This window comes from Suncus etruscus, chromosome 4, assembly GCF_024139225.1.
Source record: "Suncus etruscus isolate mSunEtr1 chromosome 4, mSunEtr1.pri.cur, whole genome shotgun sequence".
Lineage (NCBI taxonomy): Eukaryota > Metazoa > Chordata > Mammalia > Eulipotyphla > Soricidae > Suncus > Suncus etruscus.
The window spans coordinates 21,268,664-21,286,472 of NC_064851.1; the positions used below are offsets into that span (position 1 = coordinate 21,268,664).

Genomic DNA, 17,809 nt, shown 5'->3' on the forward strand with positions numbered 1-17,809 from the left:
CAACTAAGTTACCTTGATTTTTAGGACAAACAAAAATTGTATCTGCTCCCTTTCTCTGATCCCCATATGGTTGTTGACAGCTCTTTAAGCTGCATCCAGGAATCTTCCTTCTCTGTGGACTTCTTGCCACTGTGTTCTTTGTGTCCATTCTTTTAAGCTTATTAAAGGGAATGGTAATGAGTGCCACATTTATTGAGCATCTGCTTTGAACTAGAAACTGTATTGGACAAGATGCTTCAAAGTTTTTATTAAATACTCATACAAGCTGTATGAGATAAATACTCTCATATCTATTCTTTTTCTTTTTTTTTTTTTTTTTTGGTTTTTTGGGCCACACCTGTTTGACACTCAGGGGTTACTCCTGGCTATGCACTCAGAAATTGCCCCTGGCTTGGGAGGGACCATATGGGATGCCGGGGGATCGAACCGCGGTCAATCCCTATGCTAGCGCTTGCAAAGGCAGGACACCATACCTCTAGCACCACCTTCCCAGCCCCTCATATATCTTATTCTTTTTTTTTTTTTTTTTTTTTTTTTTGTGGTTTTTGGGTCACACCCGGCTAGTGCTCAGGGGTTACTCCTGGCTCCATGCTCAGAAATTGCTACTGGCAGGCACAGGGGACCATATGGGATGCTGGATTCGAACCGATGACCTCTTGCATGAAAGGCAAACGCTTTACTCCATGCTACTCTCTCCAGCCCACTCATATCTTATTCTTGAAGAACAAACTAAGCCCCGAGAGAGATGAAATAACTTTCCTCTAAACTCAGGTTTCTCTGTTGTACTCACAATAGATGTATACATTTGATTTCCCCTCTCAGATTTTATACTAAGATTTATCTATTTATTTATTTATTTATTTATTTTTGGTTTTTGGGCCACACCCGTTTGACGCTCAAGGGTTACTCCTGGCTATGCGCTCAGAAGTCGCTCCTGGCTTGGGGGACCAATATGGGACGCCGGGGGATCGAACCGCGGTCCGTCCAAGGCTAGCGCAGGCAAGGCAGGCACCTTACCTTTAGCGCCACCGCCCGGCCCCTATACTAAGATTTATCTTCTCTTATTCTGTCTTTATAGTATAGTTTCCAAGTGTTTTGTGACTCTGAGATTGTAGACAGCCTACCTATGGCGTGATGAGACCTTGAGTCCTAACCATGGTAATGATTCCTCAGGGTCCTATCCTTCCCCCAAAGCTGGGAGCGACTCTGGTTGTCTACAAAGATCTGCTGGTGCTGTTTGGTGGCTGGACGCGGCCAAGCCTTATCCCCTGCACCAACCAGAGAGATTCTTTGATGAAATACATACTTACTCGCCCTCGAAAAACTGGTAAGCTATAAGATAAGATCTTTAACTCTGAAATAAAATATTTGCTTTTATTACATTTTTCTTTATTTAGGCGGCAAGAACTTCAAATAGTGTTCGGGAGGCCCTGGGGCCCCCTACCAGTGAATCTCAGCCAACCGGTTGGTTCAGTGTAAGAGTCCAAGGCTGTGGTTCTGGCCAGGAAGTGCTCCCAGTGGGTGCTGGAATCAAACCAGATAGCTGTACTATTTTCTGGCCCCAGAAATAAATATCTTTTTTTTTTTTTTTTCTTTTTTTGGTTTTTTGGGCCACCCAGGTGGGTGCTCAGGGGTTACTCCTGGCTGTTATGCTCAGCAATAGCTCCTGGCAGGCACGGGGGACCATATGGGACACCGGGATTCGAACCAACCACCTTTGGTCCTGGATCGGCTGCTTGCAAGGCAAACACGCTGTGCTATCTCTCCGGGCCCCAGAAATAAATATCTTAAGTTAGTAGATTCCTTACTTTTTGTGTGTGTGTCAGGACTCTGACATTTGAGGGGGGAGGAGAGTGGCAGGGCCATAAATGGCAATGCTCAGGGGTTACTCCTGGCTCTGTACTTTTGAATCATTCCCTTTTTTTTTTTTGTTTTTGGGTCACACCCTGGTAATTACTCAGGGGTTAGTCCTGGCTCTGTGCTCAGAAATCGCCTCTTGGGGGAAACCATATGGGATGCTTGGAATCGAACCACAGTCAGTCCTGGGTTGGCCACCATGCAAGGCAAACGCCCTACTGCTGTGTTATCTCTCTGACCCCTGGAATTATTCCTGAGACTGCTCAGGGGACAATATGGGATGCAGGAATCAAACCCAGGTCAGCGCATGCAAGCACCCTACCCTCTGTACTATCTCTCCTATCCCATTATGACAATTTGATTGAAGAAAATTATGAACGATTATTTCCCCCAAGAAGAAATAATATTTTACATATGACAGGACTCGTACCCTTCATGCAAGGCAAGTGCCTTAACCTTCTCCCTCGAACTATCTCTCTGGCCCCAAAAAGTGAAAATATAATTTGAACAGTATTATAGGAAAAGTCATGAAAACCTTAAATCACTTTTTTTCTTTTTCTAGTTTTTGAGTCACAGCTCCATGTGCTTCAGGCTTACTTTTCTACTCTCAAGAGTTATTCTTGTGTGGCATTGGGGGACCATATATTGTGCTGGAGTATCAAACCCAGGTTGCCACATTCAAAGCAAGAACTTGAGTCACTGTAATATTTCTCTCACCTTTGTCCTTTTATATTATTTCATTAGCAGTGTCCCTATAGAAAGGTGATAAGATGGGCCGGAGTGATAGCACAGCAGTAGGTTGTTTGCGTTGCATGTGGCCAACCCTGGACGGACCCCAGTTTGATTTCCGGCACCTCGTGTGGTTCCCAAGCCTCCCAGGAGTGATTTCTGAGCACAGAGCCAGGAGTAATCCCCTGAATGTCACTGGTTGTGACCCCCCCCAAAAAAAAAAAAGAAAAAAAAAGAATGTGATAAGATTATCATTTTGAATGGATGCCTATGCTAGAGAGATAGTACAACCAGTAAGATGCTTGCCTTGCATGCAGCCGACACAAGTTCTATCATGACTTTCTCGCCCCAGTAAAAAATAAATGGATGCCTATCTTAAATAGACAAATAGACCAAAGAATTGGTACAGTGAGTAAGGCACTTGCCTTGCATGCAGCTGATCCTGGTTGGATCACCTCAGGGGTTCATATTAGCAGCACTGCCAGGAGGAGTGATCCCCGATTATATTAGGAGTAACCCCTGAAGTATTGGTGAGTTTTTTTTCCCACACACATAAAAAAAATGTGTGTATTTATACATAAACACACACATGATTTTTTTTTTTTTTTTTGCTGACTTCTTGTTTCCTCTTGTCTTTTCCTGTTAGGTGGAACTGTATTGTGACCACACACGGGCCACCTCCCATGGCTGGCCATTCCTCCTGTGTGATAGATGATAAAATGATCGGCTTTGGAGGCTCCTAGGATCTCGGCAATGTAAGTGTATCTTGGTTTCTTGTGTCTTTATTACCCTGAAGCTCCATAATCCTGAAAATAACGGGTATAAATTTGAGTAAGGGGTGGGGAGATAGTTTCGAGATACCTTGAGTTCATTTCTGTTATTGCAGTGCCCCAAAGTACCCACCTAGGCCTGAATACCTTCACTGCTGAACCTGAGCACCAAACCTCCAGTCTTACCCCCCAGCTCAGCTGAGTAGGACCCTTTTATATGATATAAATAATGGCTATAGGGCTGAGATGCTAGCACATAGGACTAAATGTTGCTGCACATTGGGGGGCCTGAGCCTACGCACCACCCTATCGTTTTCCAGGCACTGCAATATGAGATCCCAAGTACCTGTTGAATATGATACTAGAGAGAGAGAAGGCACCGTCGCATGCATGCGCTCTGAGTAGAGTCTCTGGACTTGAATAATGTTGGACCTATATATTGCACCAATGACTCAATAGGCAAAGAATCCCCAAAATGGCTTTGCATGCAGTCAACCTACACTCAGAATACTATATGGTCCCCTGCATATCAGGAGTCATTCATGAATGCAGGGCCAGGAATAATCCCTGAGCACCCTCTGGGTGTGGCCCCCAAAACAATAGATATTAGAGAACTGAATCATACTAGAGAGAAGGCATTTATTTTCCTTGCATGCAACCACTTTGATGATACCAACTTTGCCAATGACCCTGGTTCAATCCCTGGCATTATATTCTGCTCCTCTTGAGAACCCTCCAAGTTCACTCCTGAGCACAGATCCACAGGATATGGCCTACTCTCCCCCACCCCCCACCCCCAAAAATGCCTAGCAGAATACAAGATAGCTAATCAGGTTTTGTATTCCTGAAGATACTTTTTTTGTTTTGTTTTTTTGTTTTTTTGTTTGTTTTTGGATCACATCTGGTAGTGCTCAGAGTTTACTTCTGGGCTCTGCGCTCAGAAGTCCCTCCTAGGCAGGCTCTAGAGGACCATATGGGATGCCAGGATTTAAACTGGGGTCTGTTTTGAGTTGTCTGTGTGCAAGGCAAATGCCTTACCACTGTGCTATTGCTCCGAACCCTGATACTTTTTATTAATCCAGTTTACCCACTCATTCTAGCATTCCAATTTTTTAACCCCTAGAGAATTAAGTTGAACAATTTTCTCCATAAAATCAGGACTATATAGAATCTGTTTGGTATGTGGTTTTCAGTGAGACTTCCTATCTCTACCAGTGTTTACAAAAGGCCACCTTCTAAGCAGCAGAGTATTTTGACTTGCTTGTGCCCTTTTGGAACTTTAGAGAAGTAGAGAGGTAAATTGACAGGATAAGGGCACGAGTCAGAGCAAAAATACTGTTAGGTATAACATTTCTCTGTGAAGTATTCTCCCATCCTCTGACCTAGTTGACGTGATCAGACCAGAATCAAGGACCAGAATAATGAATAGATAACCCTCTATCTGATTTAGCAAAAGAAGCAATAGAGGTTATGTCCTTGTGCTCTGAAATGAAGTAGATGAGCTCTCTGCAAGAAACCCTTCAAGGCCCAAATCTCTTTGTCTCTCCTTTGCCTTATTAAACTTTCCATCTATGTTAAAACCTTAGGGGTGACCAAAAAATGAAAGGAAAAAAAAACTCTTATGGATGACATAGTGAGTTACGTGTCTATATGAGATGGTTTTTAGGATTTAAGGTGATAGATGTGCAAATGAATGGTTATGTGTTGGCCGTGAAATAAGAGAAACTGCCATCCAGGGATGTCTTTGTTCTACTGCTCATATAAAGGTTAAAAATGTCAATTTCTTCTTCATAAAACTACAGCTTATATTAGCCATGGATAAAATTACTTGTGGTGGGGCCGGAGAGATAGCATGTAGGTAGAGCATTTGCCTTGCATGTAGAAGGATGTGTGATTCGAATCCCAGCAATCCCATATGGTCCCCGAGCCTGCCAGGAGCTATTTCTGAGTGTAGACCAGGAGTAACCCCTGATCGCTGCCAGGTGTGACCCCAAAACAACAAAGAAAAAATAAAAATGTGGCTAGAATTTTTATGTCCTGGATGATGGTGGAATTGTTTCGAATAATTTTTTTCCTTAGGGTTTTTGCTCTTGAAAGACATTATCTTCACCAATAACCTTTTCTGCTCGTCACCCAACTAATTTGGGAACAGGGGCACACCCAGCTGTACTCAGGGACTATTGCTGACTTCTTGCTCAGGGCATCCCTGACAGTGCCCCAAGGGACCATAATTTGTATGCTACCAGGGATTAAAAGCAGGAACGTCCACTTGCAGGGCAAGTGCCTTATCTTTTGTACTCTCTCTAACTCTGACTTAATTATCTAAGTGAGTAGTGTTGGCTACAGACATTGTCCTATACATCAGTGGAAAGAGTAGAGGTTTGAAGATCTCAAAATGAATTTCAGGAAAGGAAGGGAAAGAACAGCTTAGTTTAAGAGCAAGGAACATTGAACTTTGATGGGCTTCCATAGAAATATGACCCATGGGGCAGGAGAGATAGCACAGCGGCATTTGCCTTGCAAGCAGCCGACCAGGTCCTAAGGTGGTTGGTTCGAATCCCAGCATCCCATGTGGTCCCTCGTGCCTGCCAGGAGTGATTTCTGAGCAGACAGCCAGGAGTAAACCCCCTGAGCACCGCTGGGTGTGGCCCAAAAACCAAAAAAAAATTGTATTGTTTTAATTTTTGCATTTGGGGAGAGGGGGCATGAATTTGGGTACATGGCGGTGCTCAGGGCTTATTCCTGGCTCTCCTCAGGTGTGGCCCAAAAACCCAAAAAATAAAAAATAAATAAATATGACTCATTTATATCAGCTCTTCGGGTTTGGCAGGTCCTCCTAGCTTCATTTAGCATCTTTGTCTTACAGGAGTAATGATGTCTGGGTTCTTGACCTTGAGCAGTGGGCGTGGTCCAAGCCGAATATTTTCCGGCCCCTGTCCTCATCCTCGAGGTGGCCAGTCGCAGGTGCGCACTCGTTAAGATAACTATTCGGTAGACTCTGTAGCATCTCTTTATTAAGGCCCAAAAGGGAGGAGTGAGTCAGGTAAGATGCCATCATGCATGGACCAACCAGAGATTTTCATTCTTTTTTTTTTTTTTTTCATTCTGATATCCATGTTTAAACTTCTAATGGATTGTGTTCATTTACAGTAACTTTCTATTATGCCTCTCCCAAAACATTGCTGTTTCATTTCTCAAGAGAGCCCTGCATGTTATGTGGTTGGCATACATGTTACTAATTTGATCATTCAGAAAAATGCATCCATTCAGGTGAATCAGCAACTGGTTCATAAGAATTGGCCTGGTTTGGGAGAATGGAACTTCGGGAAGGGAAGCTAAAGTATTCTTAAGCTGGGAGCTGGACAAGCTATTTTCATATTCCGCTGTAGGCTGGGAGGTCAGATGCTTGTGTCTTTGTTAGTTTATTTTAAATTTCCTCCTCTCTCCAGATTGTTATAGATGATGCAACTATCCTAATCCTTGGAGGGTTGTGTGGCGGACCCAATGCTGTGAGTATAGGTGGTGTGGCATTCCCATGCACATGCCGCTTATAATTTTTACGAGGTTTATAAGTTTGTTTCTGTAGGTATTTTATTTAGAGAATACATTTTCCACCTGGAGAGGTTGAGGGGGAAGGGGGCTTTTTCTTGGCTCTTATTTTTACAGGAAGTTTGCTTTAAATCTTGCTCTTCTCCAGTACACACATACATAGTACACCAACCACAGGCAGATTTCAGAACCACTTAAAATGGACTCATGTGTCATATGCACAACACAGTTTGCATTTGCCAAGCCAGTGGCAATATCTGAGTAGATGAAGATAGGCGTAAATAGCCAAAGATTGGCTTGACTTTCTGAAGAGCCTACGTTCTCTCTAGACTAGACAGCATAGCATTGAGATTTCAGATCTTTGTGTGTTTCATGTTTCATGTTCATGTGTGTTTCTCTCCTCCCTTTGTTAATGGTTCTTCTTTACAGCTATTCAAGGATGCTTGGTTGTTGCACATGCACTCGGGCCCCTGGGCCTGGCAGCCTCTCAAGGTAGAAAATGAAGATCATGGGGCTCCGGAACTCTGGTGCCATCCAGCTTGTCGGGTACGTAGCAGACTAGAGGCGGGGAGGAGGGTCTCTGAGTGTGTCAGATTAACACAGATTCCCCTTTTTTTTGGGGGGGGGGGTCCACACTCGGCAGCACCCGGGTTACTCCTGGCTCTGTGCTCAGAAATCACCCCTGCAGGCTCGGGGGACTATATGGGATGCCAGGAATCAAACTACCATTCGTCTGGGGTTGGCCATGTGCAAGTAGTAGATATTAGGGCTGTAGTGATAATATAGTGTTGCCTTGCAAGTTCAAGCCCCAGCATGCTGTGGTTCCCCCGAGCCTGCCAGGAGTTAGCCCTGGGCACTTTTGGTTGTGAGCCCCCACTCAAAAAGAAAAGTGAATATTAACTATATTAGTCACCAATCCTTCCTTTGTTGTAATACCACGGTTATTTGCACACACACACCTATGTCCCTGGCACATTTTTAGTTGTGGCACATTGTTATGTGTGCTGTTGGGATCACATTCTTATTTATTTTTATTTGTTTGTTGGTTGGTTTTGGTCCACACCTGATGGTACTCAGGTATTACTCCTGGCTCTGTGCTCAGAAATTGTTCCTGGCAGGCTTGGAGGACCATATGGGATGCCAAGGATTGAACCCAGATCCTTCCTGGGTTGGCTGTGTGCAAGGCAAACAAAATTCCCTGCCACTGTGTTGTTGCTCTGGCCCAAGGGATCATGTTCTTTTCTTTTCTCCCCTCCTCTCCCCTCCCCTCCCCTCCTCTCCTCTCTTCTCCCCTCCCCCTCCCCCTTCTCTCTTCTTCTTTTCTTTGGTTTTTGGGCCACACCCTGTGACGCTCAGAGTTATTCCTGGCTATATGCTCAGAAATTGTTTCTGGCAGGCTCAGGGGACCTTATGGGATGCTGGGGGATCGAACTACAGTCTGTCCTAGGTCAGCCGCATGCAAGACAAACCTTACCGATGCGCCACCACTCCGGCCCCGTTCTTTTCTTTTCTTTCTTTCTTTTTTGATTTTTGGTCACACCCAGCCCTGGCTCTATGCTCAGAAATCGCTCCTACAGGCTTGGGGGAACCATATGGGTTGCCAGGATTCGAACCAGTGACCTTCTGCGTGAAAGTCAATTGCCTTCCCTCCATGCTCTCTCTCCAGCCCCTCCGGCCCCATTCTTTTTTTTTTTTTTTTTTTTTTTTTTTTTTTTTTTTTTTTTTGTGGTTTTTTGGGTCACACCTGGCAGTGCTCAGGGGTTACTCCTGGCTCCATGCTCAGAAATTGCTCCTGGCAGGCACAGGGGACCATATGGGACGCTGGGATTCGAACCGATGACCTCTTGCATGAAAGGCAAACGCTTTACCTCCATGCTATCTCTCCAGCCCTCCGGCCCATTCTTAATTGAGGTTCACATGCTGTAGTTGTTTGCTTAAAGAAGGTGTGCGAGGTCGGGAGGTGTTCACACAAGTGCTCACCGCAGGTTGAACTTCCTGGCTATGGTGTTCTTTGAGAGTTGCACCTATTTTTGTGAGGTGTACATACACCTGGCTACAGAGCAGCAGGAGATTGCTTGAAGTGCCAGTGTTCAGAAACAGTAGAGCCCTCAGAACTGTGCTCAGCACATGTAGGACCCTAGGGATTTACACTCACGACCAAATGTTTGAAATGCAGGCTCTCCAAGCCCTGCACTAGTCTTTAATGCCCTAACTCACTTTTTTTGACATTCCTCACATGCTATTCCCACTAGCTGGCAAAACTTACGTGGGCCAAAGAAACACTGATTCCTTTTTCTACTATAAATGATTGTATGTGTCATGTTAGAGCAACAAAATTTCTGAACCTACTCTGCTTCTAATTTAATGATCAGAGTATACCACTTTCATCTGTGTAATCTCAGGTACTCTCAACATGCTTGGCACATCCAGCTGCTCATTATAAAATGTTTGGGAATGAGGGGTTGGAGCAATAGTTTAGCATGTGGGGCAAAATTTACCTTGCAGGTGGCCAACCAGGATTCATCCCTGAGCATAGAACCAGGGGGAAAAAAACTGAACACCACTAGGCACGGCCCTTAAACAAAATCAAAAAAGAAAGGTTACTAAAGAGATAGTACAGGAGTTACAGAGCTTGCCTTATGACTGAACCTGTAAGTCCCTGGCTCTGGGTATAGACCCTGGGCACTACTAATCTCTGAGCACAGCCAGGGGTCAGCTCTGAGCGCTGCTAGGCATGGCACCCTCCTTGCAAGTAAAATTTTGAAACGAATGATCAGAACTGAGCACAGAATTTGTTATTTTCCAGGTGGGACAGTGTGTGGTGGTCTTCAGCCAGGCTCCTAGTGGGAGAGCTCCACTCAGCCCTAGTTTGAACTCGCGCCCATCGCCCATCAGTGCCACTCCTCCAGCCCTGGTTCCGGAAACCCGAGAGTACCGCTCTCAGTCTCCAGTAAGGAGTATGGATGAAGCACCCTGTGTTAATGGCCGCTGGGGAACACTGAGGCCCAGAGCTCAGAGACAGACCCCCTCAAGTTCCCGGGAAGGGAGCCTTTCCCCGGCCAGAGGAGACGGCTCCCCCCGTCCTCAATGGTGGGAGTTTGTCTCCAGGAACTGCAGCGGTAGGCGGCTCTTCCCTGGACAGTCCTGTGCAGGCCATCTCTCCTAGCACTCCATCTGCCACTGAAGGATATGATCTAAAAATGGGCCTTTCTTTGGCCCCCCGACGTGGATCCCTACCAGATCAGAAAGACCTGCGATTGGGATCAATAGATCTGAATTGGGATGCGAAACCCACTTCCAGTAGCAATCACACGGATGGCGTGGACAGCAGGACAGTTGGGGGCAGCGTGAGGCCACCCTCCTGAACAGACAAATGGTGTGCATACCCCCACCTCACGTGGCCCAGCGCCCTTGCAGGTGCTGTCTCCCCAGGAGCCTTGCGTCGGAGCCTGGAAGCCATTAAGTCAATGTCCTCCAAAGGCCCTTCGGCCTCTGCAGCTCTGAGCCCTCCACTGGGGTCTTCTCCAGGCTCCCCGGAAGCCAGAACGTGAGTGCAGGAGAGACTGTGCCCGTTCCCCGCCCAGGGCCTGCCCAAGGAGATGGACATTCTTTACCTCCCATTGCCCGCCGCCTGGGCCACCACCCTCCGCAGTCTCTGAATGTTGGTAAGCCCTTGTACCAGAGTATGAACTGCAAGCCCATGCAGATGTACGTGCTGGACATTAAAGACACAAAGAGAAGGGGAGGGTCAAATGGAAAGTATTTAATAGCAGTTCTGTGGTTGGACCGCCCGAAACCAGCCTGCACACAGTGGTACAAGGCAGGGGGGAGCTCATCATCTTCGGAGGACTCATGGACAAGAAGCAGAATGTGAAGTACTATCCAAAAACAAACGCCTTGTACTTTGTGCGAGCAAAGAGATAATATGTTTGAACCCTTTTCCCTTTTTGTGGAGTTTAATTTGAAGTTTCCAGTGCTTAAGCATTCGGACTGAGAATTGGGGAAAACAACGGACACAGTTACTCCCATAAACCAAAACCCCCAATTCCCAACTCATTCATTCTAGGCTGAGATCAAATCTCCCTTAAGAAAGAAATTATATATAAATATATATTATATAGCCAACTCTGTTTACAAAGAAGGAGAGATCTCCGTCCTGGTTCAGATAAAACTGTTGCTGTGTTTTAGCAGAGGCTGTGCTGCCTTTTTCTACTTTGCTGGTAACTCGACCAAGACTTTAGGGAACAGATTGCTATCTGAACTTTCCAAAATAAACTGAAGAGCCCTCTGTAAATCTCTATGTGGCCTTCTCAGAGTCAGAAAAAGGAAAGGGCATGTGTGTGTCAAATGCACAAGTAGAGGATTCCGATTTCATGAGCTTTAGGTGCTGGCAGGGTAAAAGTCACCTTGAGAAAACTGTTCTTCCCTTTCTCTTAAAACTAGGACCTCTGGGGCCAGAGAGATAGCATGGAAGGTAAGGCGTTTGCCTTTCATGCAGAAGGTTATCAGTTCGAATCCCAGCCTCCCATATGGTCCCCCGTGCCTGCCAGGAGCAATTTCTGAGCATGGAGCCAGGAGTAACCCCTGAGCACTGCCGGGTATGACCCAAAAACTACAAAAAAAAAACAAACACCAAAAGCTAGGACCTGTGAAAGCTTCTCTCGGCTGTAATGCCCGCAACCTGGCCCATTCTGCCTTTACTGTTTGAGAAAGTTAACCAACTAGGGAGTGTGGTTCCATGTCTTATGTGCCAGGATCATCTGAACCTTGTTGATAACAGCAACACGTGTCCACCCATTGTTTTTTGGTCTTTTTGAGTCCACCCTCCATGTCTCAGAAAACAATTTGTCCTTACTGTGGAATTTTCTCAAAGCTCTTACCTTGGTTGCAAATCGCCAAAACCCACCTTTCTTCTCTTTTTACTTCCCTTCAAACTTGACCCTCTGAGGCTACCTTTTTTTTTATACATATCCTTCCTTCCTTCCTCCCTTCCTTCCTTCCTTTCTTCCTCCCTCCCTCCCTTCCTCCCTCCCTTCCTCCCTCCCCTTCCTCCTTCCCTCCCTCCCTTCTTCCCTCCCTTCCTTCCTTCCTCCCTCCCTTCTTCCTTCCCTTCTCTTCCTCCCTCCCTCCATTCCTCCCTCCCTCCCTTCCTCCTTCCCTCCCTCCCCTCCTTCCCCTCCCTCCCTTCCTTCTTCCCTCCCCTCCCTTCCTTCCTCCCTCCCTTCTTCCTTCCCTTCTTTCCTTCCTCCTTCCCTTCCTCCCTCCCTCCCACCCTCCTCTTCCCTCCCTCCCTCCCTTCCTTTCTTTCTTCCTTCTTTCCCTTTCTTCCTCTCCTTTCCTTTCCCTTTCTCTTTTTTCTCTTCCCTTTCCCTTTTTTCTCTTCCCTTTCCCTCCCTTCCCCTGTTCTTCTCTTTCCTCCCTCCCTCTTTCCCGCCCTCCCTTCATCCTTCCTTCTTCCCTAACTCCTTTCTCCCTCTTTCACTCTCCTTCCCTAAACTGTTCTCATTTCTTTTTTTCTATAAATCTCAGGTGTCCAGAGAAATCTCTTGAAATATTTCTGGAACCCTTTCTCTAGAGTCACTGGGAGGCTGGTGGAGAAAATATGGGATGTCAGTATGATGAGAAATCCTTGAAACATCAAAGGATTCTCTGTGAGCTTCTTCATACTTGCAAAGCATATCGGGCACATTCATTCATATTAAATCCCAGTAACACTTTCTTCTAGAAATTACTTTTTTCCTTATGACATCCTTTTTCGGGGGCTGGGGGGGCGCTCATTATTGACTGGTGGTTGGGTAGAGAATCATGTGCATAATAGCCCTTTGATACATGGCTAACCTTGGGAGCATTTCCACCCCATGTGTCACCCAAACAAGACTTGGGCTTTTCCTTTCACATCATTTCTGAGATAAGATGCAGCCAACTAGAGCATTTCTTGAGTTGACACAGGAAGTTTCAAGTTAACCAGTCTAAATTATGGCCTAGGCATAGGAAAGTAGGAAGAAGTCGAATGGTGCCACTTAAATGTGGATTTTGGTGATAAGTAGAAAGAGGATTTTGATTTTGCCTTACGGATCTCAATTTTTAAAAACATCATAGTTTTTAACCCCGTCTTCCGATTTTTCCCGCTTGCATTTCCCAAGCACAAGCTTGCTGCAGCTGGCCCTGTGTGCTGGCTCTTAGCCAGCTCTTAGCAGGCTGTCTGATAAGCATGTTTTCTCTTGTTACATCATGTTGAATCCTTTCCTTGAGCCGTTAGCTTTTACAATGTGGTCTTGGTGGGAAAAAAACCCTGGTGCCAAGCCCAGGAAGTGCCGGCTTACAGGAGGAATCCGTGTTCCGTCAACGATTGTATATGCTCCCTTAGCTGAATAAACTGCCATGTGCCTCTTTACTGTCGTGTCCAACTGCTTGTGGTTGAGTTTCCATATTCCCTGCTCTGGGGCTGTCATCAGTCCTTCTTTGGCAAAGACTGTTAGCTCATGTGGGGTCCATTTTCACACGAGAAAGCTAGCCCAGAGGATTAGCAGTGTGAACCTGAATGCTCTCGATGAACCCTGTTTTATGTATGACATTGCACTTGTGCATGGACCATGCCTCTAAATTCACTTCCTGTTTGTATATTTAGTATTTGGAAGCCTGAGAATTCAGTCTCTTAGCCTCATCTTTCCCTTTGTCCTGTGGTCTCTATAAGCCAGCTGTTACCTTGTGGATTCTTTCTTGCTTCAAGTTGGCTGGCCACAGAGATGCTGATTCTCTTTGCAAGTTTCCAGCTCCTCAGAATCCCAGTATTGCCCATGCCACTCAGAAACAGACCGTCTGCTAACAGGCCTTCGAGGAAACTGCCTTGTCTGCACCGGTGGTGTCAGTCTTTCGGCTCTCAGATACTGTGGGCATGATGAGCCTTGGAAGAGGAACAGAGCACAGCCCAGCTTGAGCGGTGGGGTGGGCCTTTTGGTTCCTCTACTGAGGTGGGCATTCCCCCAGCACCACAGATGCTTTGACAGAGCCAATTCCACCACAACTCCAGTTTTGACATGATGCCAATTTTGTCTTAAAATTCACTGTGGGGGGAAATGAGACAAAATGTGTTATTTTCAACCCTCAGGAGCACCTAAAGCAGATATATATATATATCAGTATTTAAGTATCCAAAACGCATTTTGTTTCTACTTGAAGCTTTAACCCCTTCCATTAGCCCCTGCGAGTGTGCCTTTGAGAGCCCCCATGTCATACTGACTTCACAGCCCCCTTGTAGACCTCATGTGAGAATAGACGTCCCTCCCCCTCACTGGAACCTCCTGTTTACTCCCTTGGCAGGCTGTGCAGCACAGGGTTCTATATTTCCATTTGAATTCCTTCCCTTCTACAGTTAGGTGGGGTAGGGGGCCGTCTCTGCCACCCTCGCCCCAAATAAAGCATTGTAACAGGCTTAAAATTCTTTATAAGGCAATATTGGGCTTAACTTCTCCCAGTCCTCTGTGCATTGACTTGACTTTTAGTGTTTGAGTTTTCTCTCAAGAGCCAAAATCATGGCCTACCGTAGGAACTGTGCTGGGACTCTTAAGATATTAAAGAAGAGGAAGAAAGGAAACCTTGAGAAGTCTTGACTTCGGAGGACAGAAAGTTACCCGCTGATGGAGAACAAAGGGATGCTTTCCTCTCACTTTATCTTTCTGGAATTCCTTCTGCCTTGCTTCTTTCCTTTCCTCCCCCCTCCCCTTAAAAGTGATGTTCCTGTTTGTCTGTCCTTGTCCTTGTGGTGATCCTGGCATGGTGATAACGCTCGGCTTCGCATTATCTGTGGTTTCTTACCAGTGCACAAGTCAGTGGGGGGATTTGGACATACCCAGGTGCAAGGGCATGGAATGTTAAGGCCTCTGCCCTGCACTTCCCCACACCGCTGAAGGCATGTTCTGCACGCTCACCAGGAAGCGGCTCCGTCCTCCCACGTCCGTTCCGTGTGTATTCTTTCCTCACTCTCCCCTCAACCAGGGGCCATGTCAGAGCACACCCAAGTGCCCTGGCGAAGCTGGTGCTGTGAGTGATGTTCCCCTTACAGCTCCTGGGTCCCAGGAGACTTACCCTGAGGTGGTCATTTTAGGCACATAACAGTGTAGGAATGAAAAGTGGACTTCATTGATATTTAAATCTCTGTCGATTTCATTTTTTTTGTTAATGTTTTCCCCTGATGACTTTTTAGCAATTTAACAAATAAAACAAAATGCACAGAATTGTCTGAATTGTTTCATTAGTTGAACAAGGCAATCCGTGGTAGAAAGCAGTTGAACATGAAAGAGGTGAGGTAGATGGGATGAGCCAGAGGGACAGTACAGTAGGTAGGGCTCTTGCACACAGCTGACTTGGGTTCAATCCCCTGTATGGATCCCCGAACTCATCAGGAGTGACCCCCAAACTCAGAGCCAGGCGTAATCCCTGGATGTGACCCCAAAACCAAAATCACAAAATAGTTGAAAAGATAATCCTCCCAGTCTAGGAGGTCTATGATTTCTGCAGAGTGAAAACTGCCCTACCCAGAGATCAATGCCATTTTCTTTTTTTGTTTTTGTTTTTTGTTCACACCTGGCAGGCTCGGGACCATATGGGATGCCAGGATTCGAACCATTGTTCTGCATGTAAGGCAAATGCCCTACCTCCATGCTATCTCTCTGGCGCCTTAAAAGCCATTTTCTAAATGAAGACATTCCCTCCATAATTCTTTCAATAAAAGTTGAAGTTTTAAAACCTCTGCATCACCTGCTGTGTAACCCAAGAGATAATGAGCTTCGAGCAGAGGCTCAGAAGGTCACGATAACATTCACCATGGCTATGTCATCCTAAGCAGAGGCCTGGCATCTTGAAAAGACAATTGCATATTGGAGTTGGGAATAAGTCTGATCTTTAGCAAACCATGGGTACTGAGTTCACTTGTTCTACATAGTACTTAACCTTGTGAGGCTGGGGAGATAGTACAGTGAGTAAGACAATTTTGCTTTGCAATTAGCTGACCCAGTTGGATTCAAGCAGTTTGATCCCTGGTGCCACATATAATGGCCCAGCACTGCCAGGAGTAAGCACTGTCTGATGTGGTCTCTTCAAAAAACTTCTCCCAAAATAAGTTAACCATGAATGCAGGTGTCTTCATCTGTAAATACAGTTGTTGGTTGTTTTTTGTTTGTTTGTTTTTGTTTTTGGGTCACACCCAGCAGCGCTCAGGGGTTACTCGTGGCTCTGCGCTCAGAAGTCGCTCCTGACATGCTCAGGGGACCATATGGCATGCTGGGATTGGTACCACTGTCCTGCTTGCAAGGCAAATGCCTTACCTCCATGCTATCTCTCCAGCCCCTGTAAATATAGTTTTTTTTTGTTTTTTTGTTTTTTGTTTTTTGGGCCACACCCGGCGATGCTCAGGGGTTACTCCTGGCTGTCTGCTCAGCAATAGCTCCTGGTAGGCATGGCGGACCATATGGGACACCGGGATTCGAACCAACCACCTTTGGTCCTGGATCGGCTGTTTGCAAGGTAAACGTCTCTGTGCTATCTCTCCGGGCCCGTAAATACAGTTTTTAAAGGTCATGTTTTTACAAGATTACAAGGTTTACTTGAAATTGTTTATTAAAAAGCCCACTGTTGGGCCTGGAGAGATAGCACAGCGGCATTTGCCTTGCAAGCAGCCGATCCAGGACCAAAGGTGGTTAGTTCGAATCCCAGTGTTCCATATGGTCCCCCGTGCCTGCCAGGAGCTATTTCTGAGCAGATAGCCAGGAGTAACCCCTGAGCAATGCCGGGTGTGGCCCAAAAGCTAAAAAACAAAACAAAAAGCCCACTGTTGACATATGTGTTCAGTAAGTGATCAGTAATTGTGGTTATGATTATCCCTTAAAGGAAGTGCAATATGTATGAAAAGGCTGGGTTCTGTGTATAAATAATTAGAAGAACACCTGTACTATTCTATGTCTATGGAGGTGTTTAGTTCATCTTTTGAAACATGCCCACAGAACCTCTTGAGGCTTTTGCTTCCCCAGAGCAGTAAAGCAGTAGCTGCTGCCACCAATCAGGTCTGTGTATCTTAGCTATTTTAGCTTTTGAACCTTCTTGAATATAAGATAAAAGTTATTGGGACTGGAGAGAAAGTACAGTGGGAAGGGCACTTGACTTGCATGTGACTGACCTGGGTTTGATCCCCGGCACCCTATATAGTCTTAACCCTCTCAAGAGTGTACCCTGGCAAAATAAAACAAGGCTGGAGTGATAGCACAGTGGTAGGGCATTTGCCTTGCACACGGCCAACCCTGGCGGACCCCAATTCGATTCCCAGCATCCCATATGGTCCCCTGTGCCTGCCAGGAATAACCCCTGAGCGCCCGCTGGGTGTGACCCAAAAAACAAACAAACAAAAAATCAAACCTAGCACAGGAACTGGAGCAATAGTACAGCAAGTAAAATGCTTGCCTTATTTGTGGCTATTCTGGATTTGATCCCTGGGACTGTTTATGGCTCCCCAAGCACCAGAAGTGATTCCTTGGCATTTACTGGGTGTGGTCCCAAAAATATATATATTTTAGCATGTATTCTGCCTGGGTTCAAGAACATCCTTGTTGGCTGCCAATCTGAGATTATTTGTAAACTGAGCTCATAAGTCTGCCCACCCTTTTATGGGTGTCTAGGAAGAACCAGACCTCAGAAAGGCAGGGACAACCACCTTAAGACCATTTGCAAAGTATCTTATCATTTTCCTATGCCTTTGCTGTGTGTGTTAAGTCTCTTTAACATATTTTCTATCTCATAAATACAGAGCACATACCTTAGTCCAAGCTCAGGTGTTATGAGCCTGCAGCTATCACCTGCAAATTTGTATTTCCCAAGCTGCAGGGTGAACTGTACCTGTCTATCAGCATTGTCTA

The 17,809-nt window shown here is 45.8% G+C and overlaps 1 protein-coding gene across 1 annotated transcript in view; it reads left to right on the top strand.

Moving 5' to 3' along the window:
- Positions 1-11,199, top strand: part of FBXO42 (F-box protein 42) — a 56,554-nt gene extending 45,355 nt beyond the window's left edge. The window contains 15 exon segments of the mRNA XM_049772531.1: positions 1,174-1,196; positions 1,198-1,255; positions 1,258-1,327; positions 3,233-3,328; positions 3,473-3,481; positions 6,223-6,280; positions 6,282-6,320; positions 6,806-6,865; positions 7,335-7,451; positions 9,712-9,981; positions 9,983-10,258; positions 10,260-10,307; positions 10,310-10,433; positions 10,436-10,633; positions 10,636-11,199. Coding sequence (XP_049628488.1) covers positions 1,174-1,196; positions 1,198-1,255; positions 1,258-1,327; positions 3,233-3,328; positions 3,473-3,481; positions 6,223-6,280; positions 6,282-6,320; positions 6,806-6,865; positions 7,335-7,451; positions 9,712-9,981; positions 9,983-10,258; positions 10,260-10,307; positions 10,310-10,433; positions 10,436-10,633; positions 10,636-10,829 — 1,640 coding nt within the window. The 3' untranslated portion in view covers positions 10,830-11,199.
- The last annotated feature ends 6,610 nt before the right edge of the window (positions 11,200-17,809 follow it).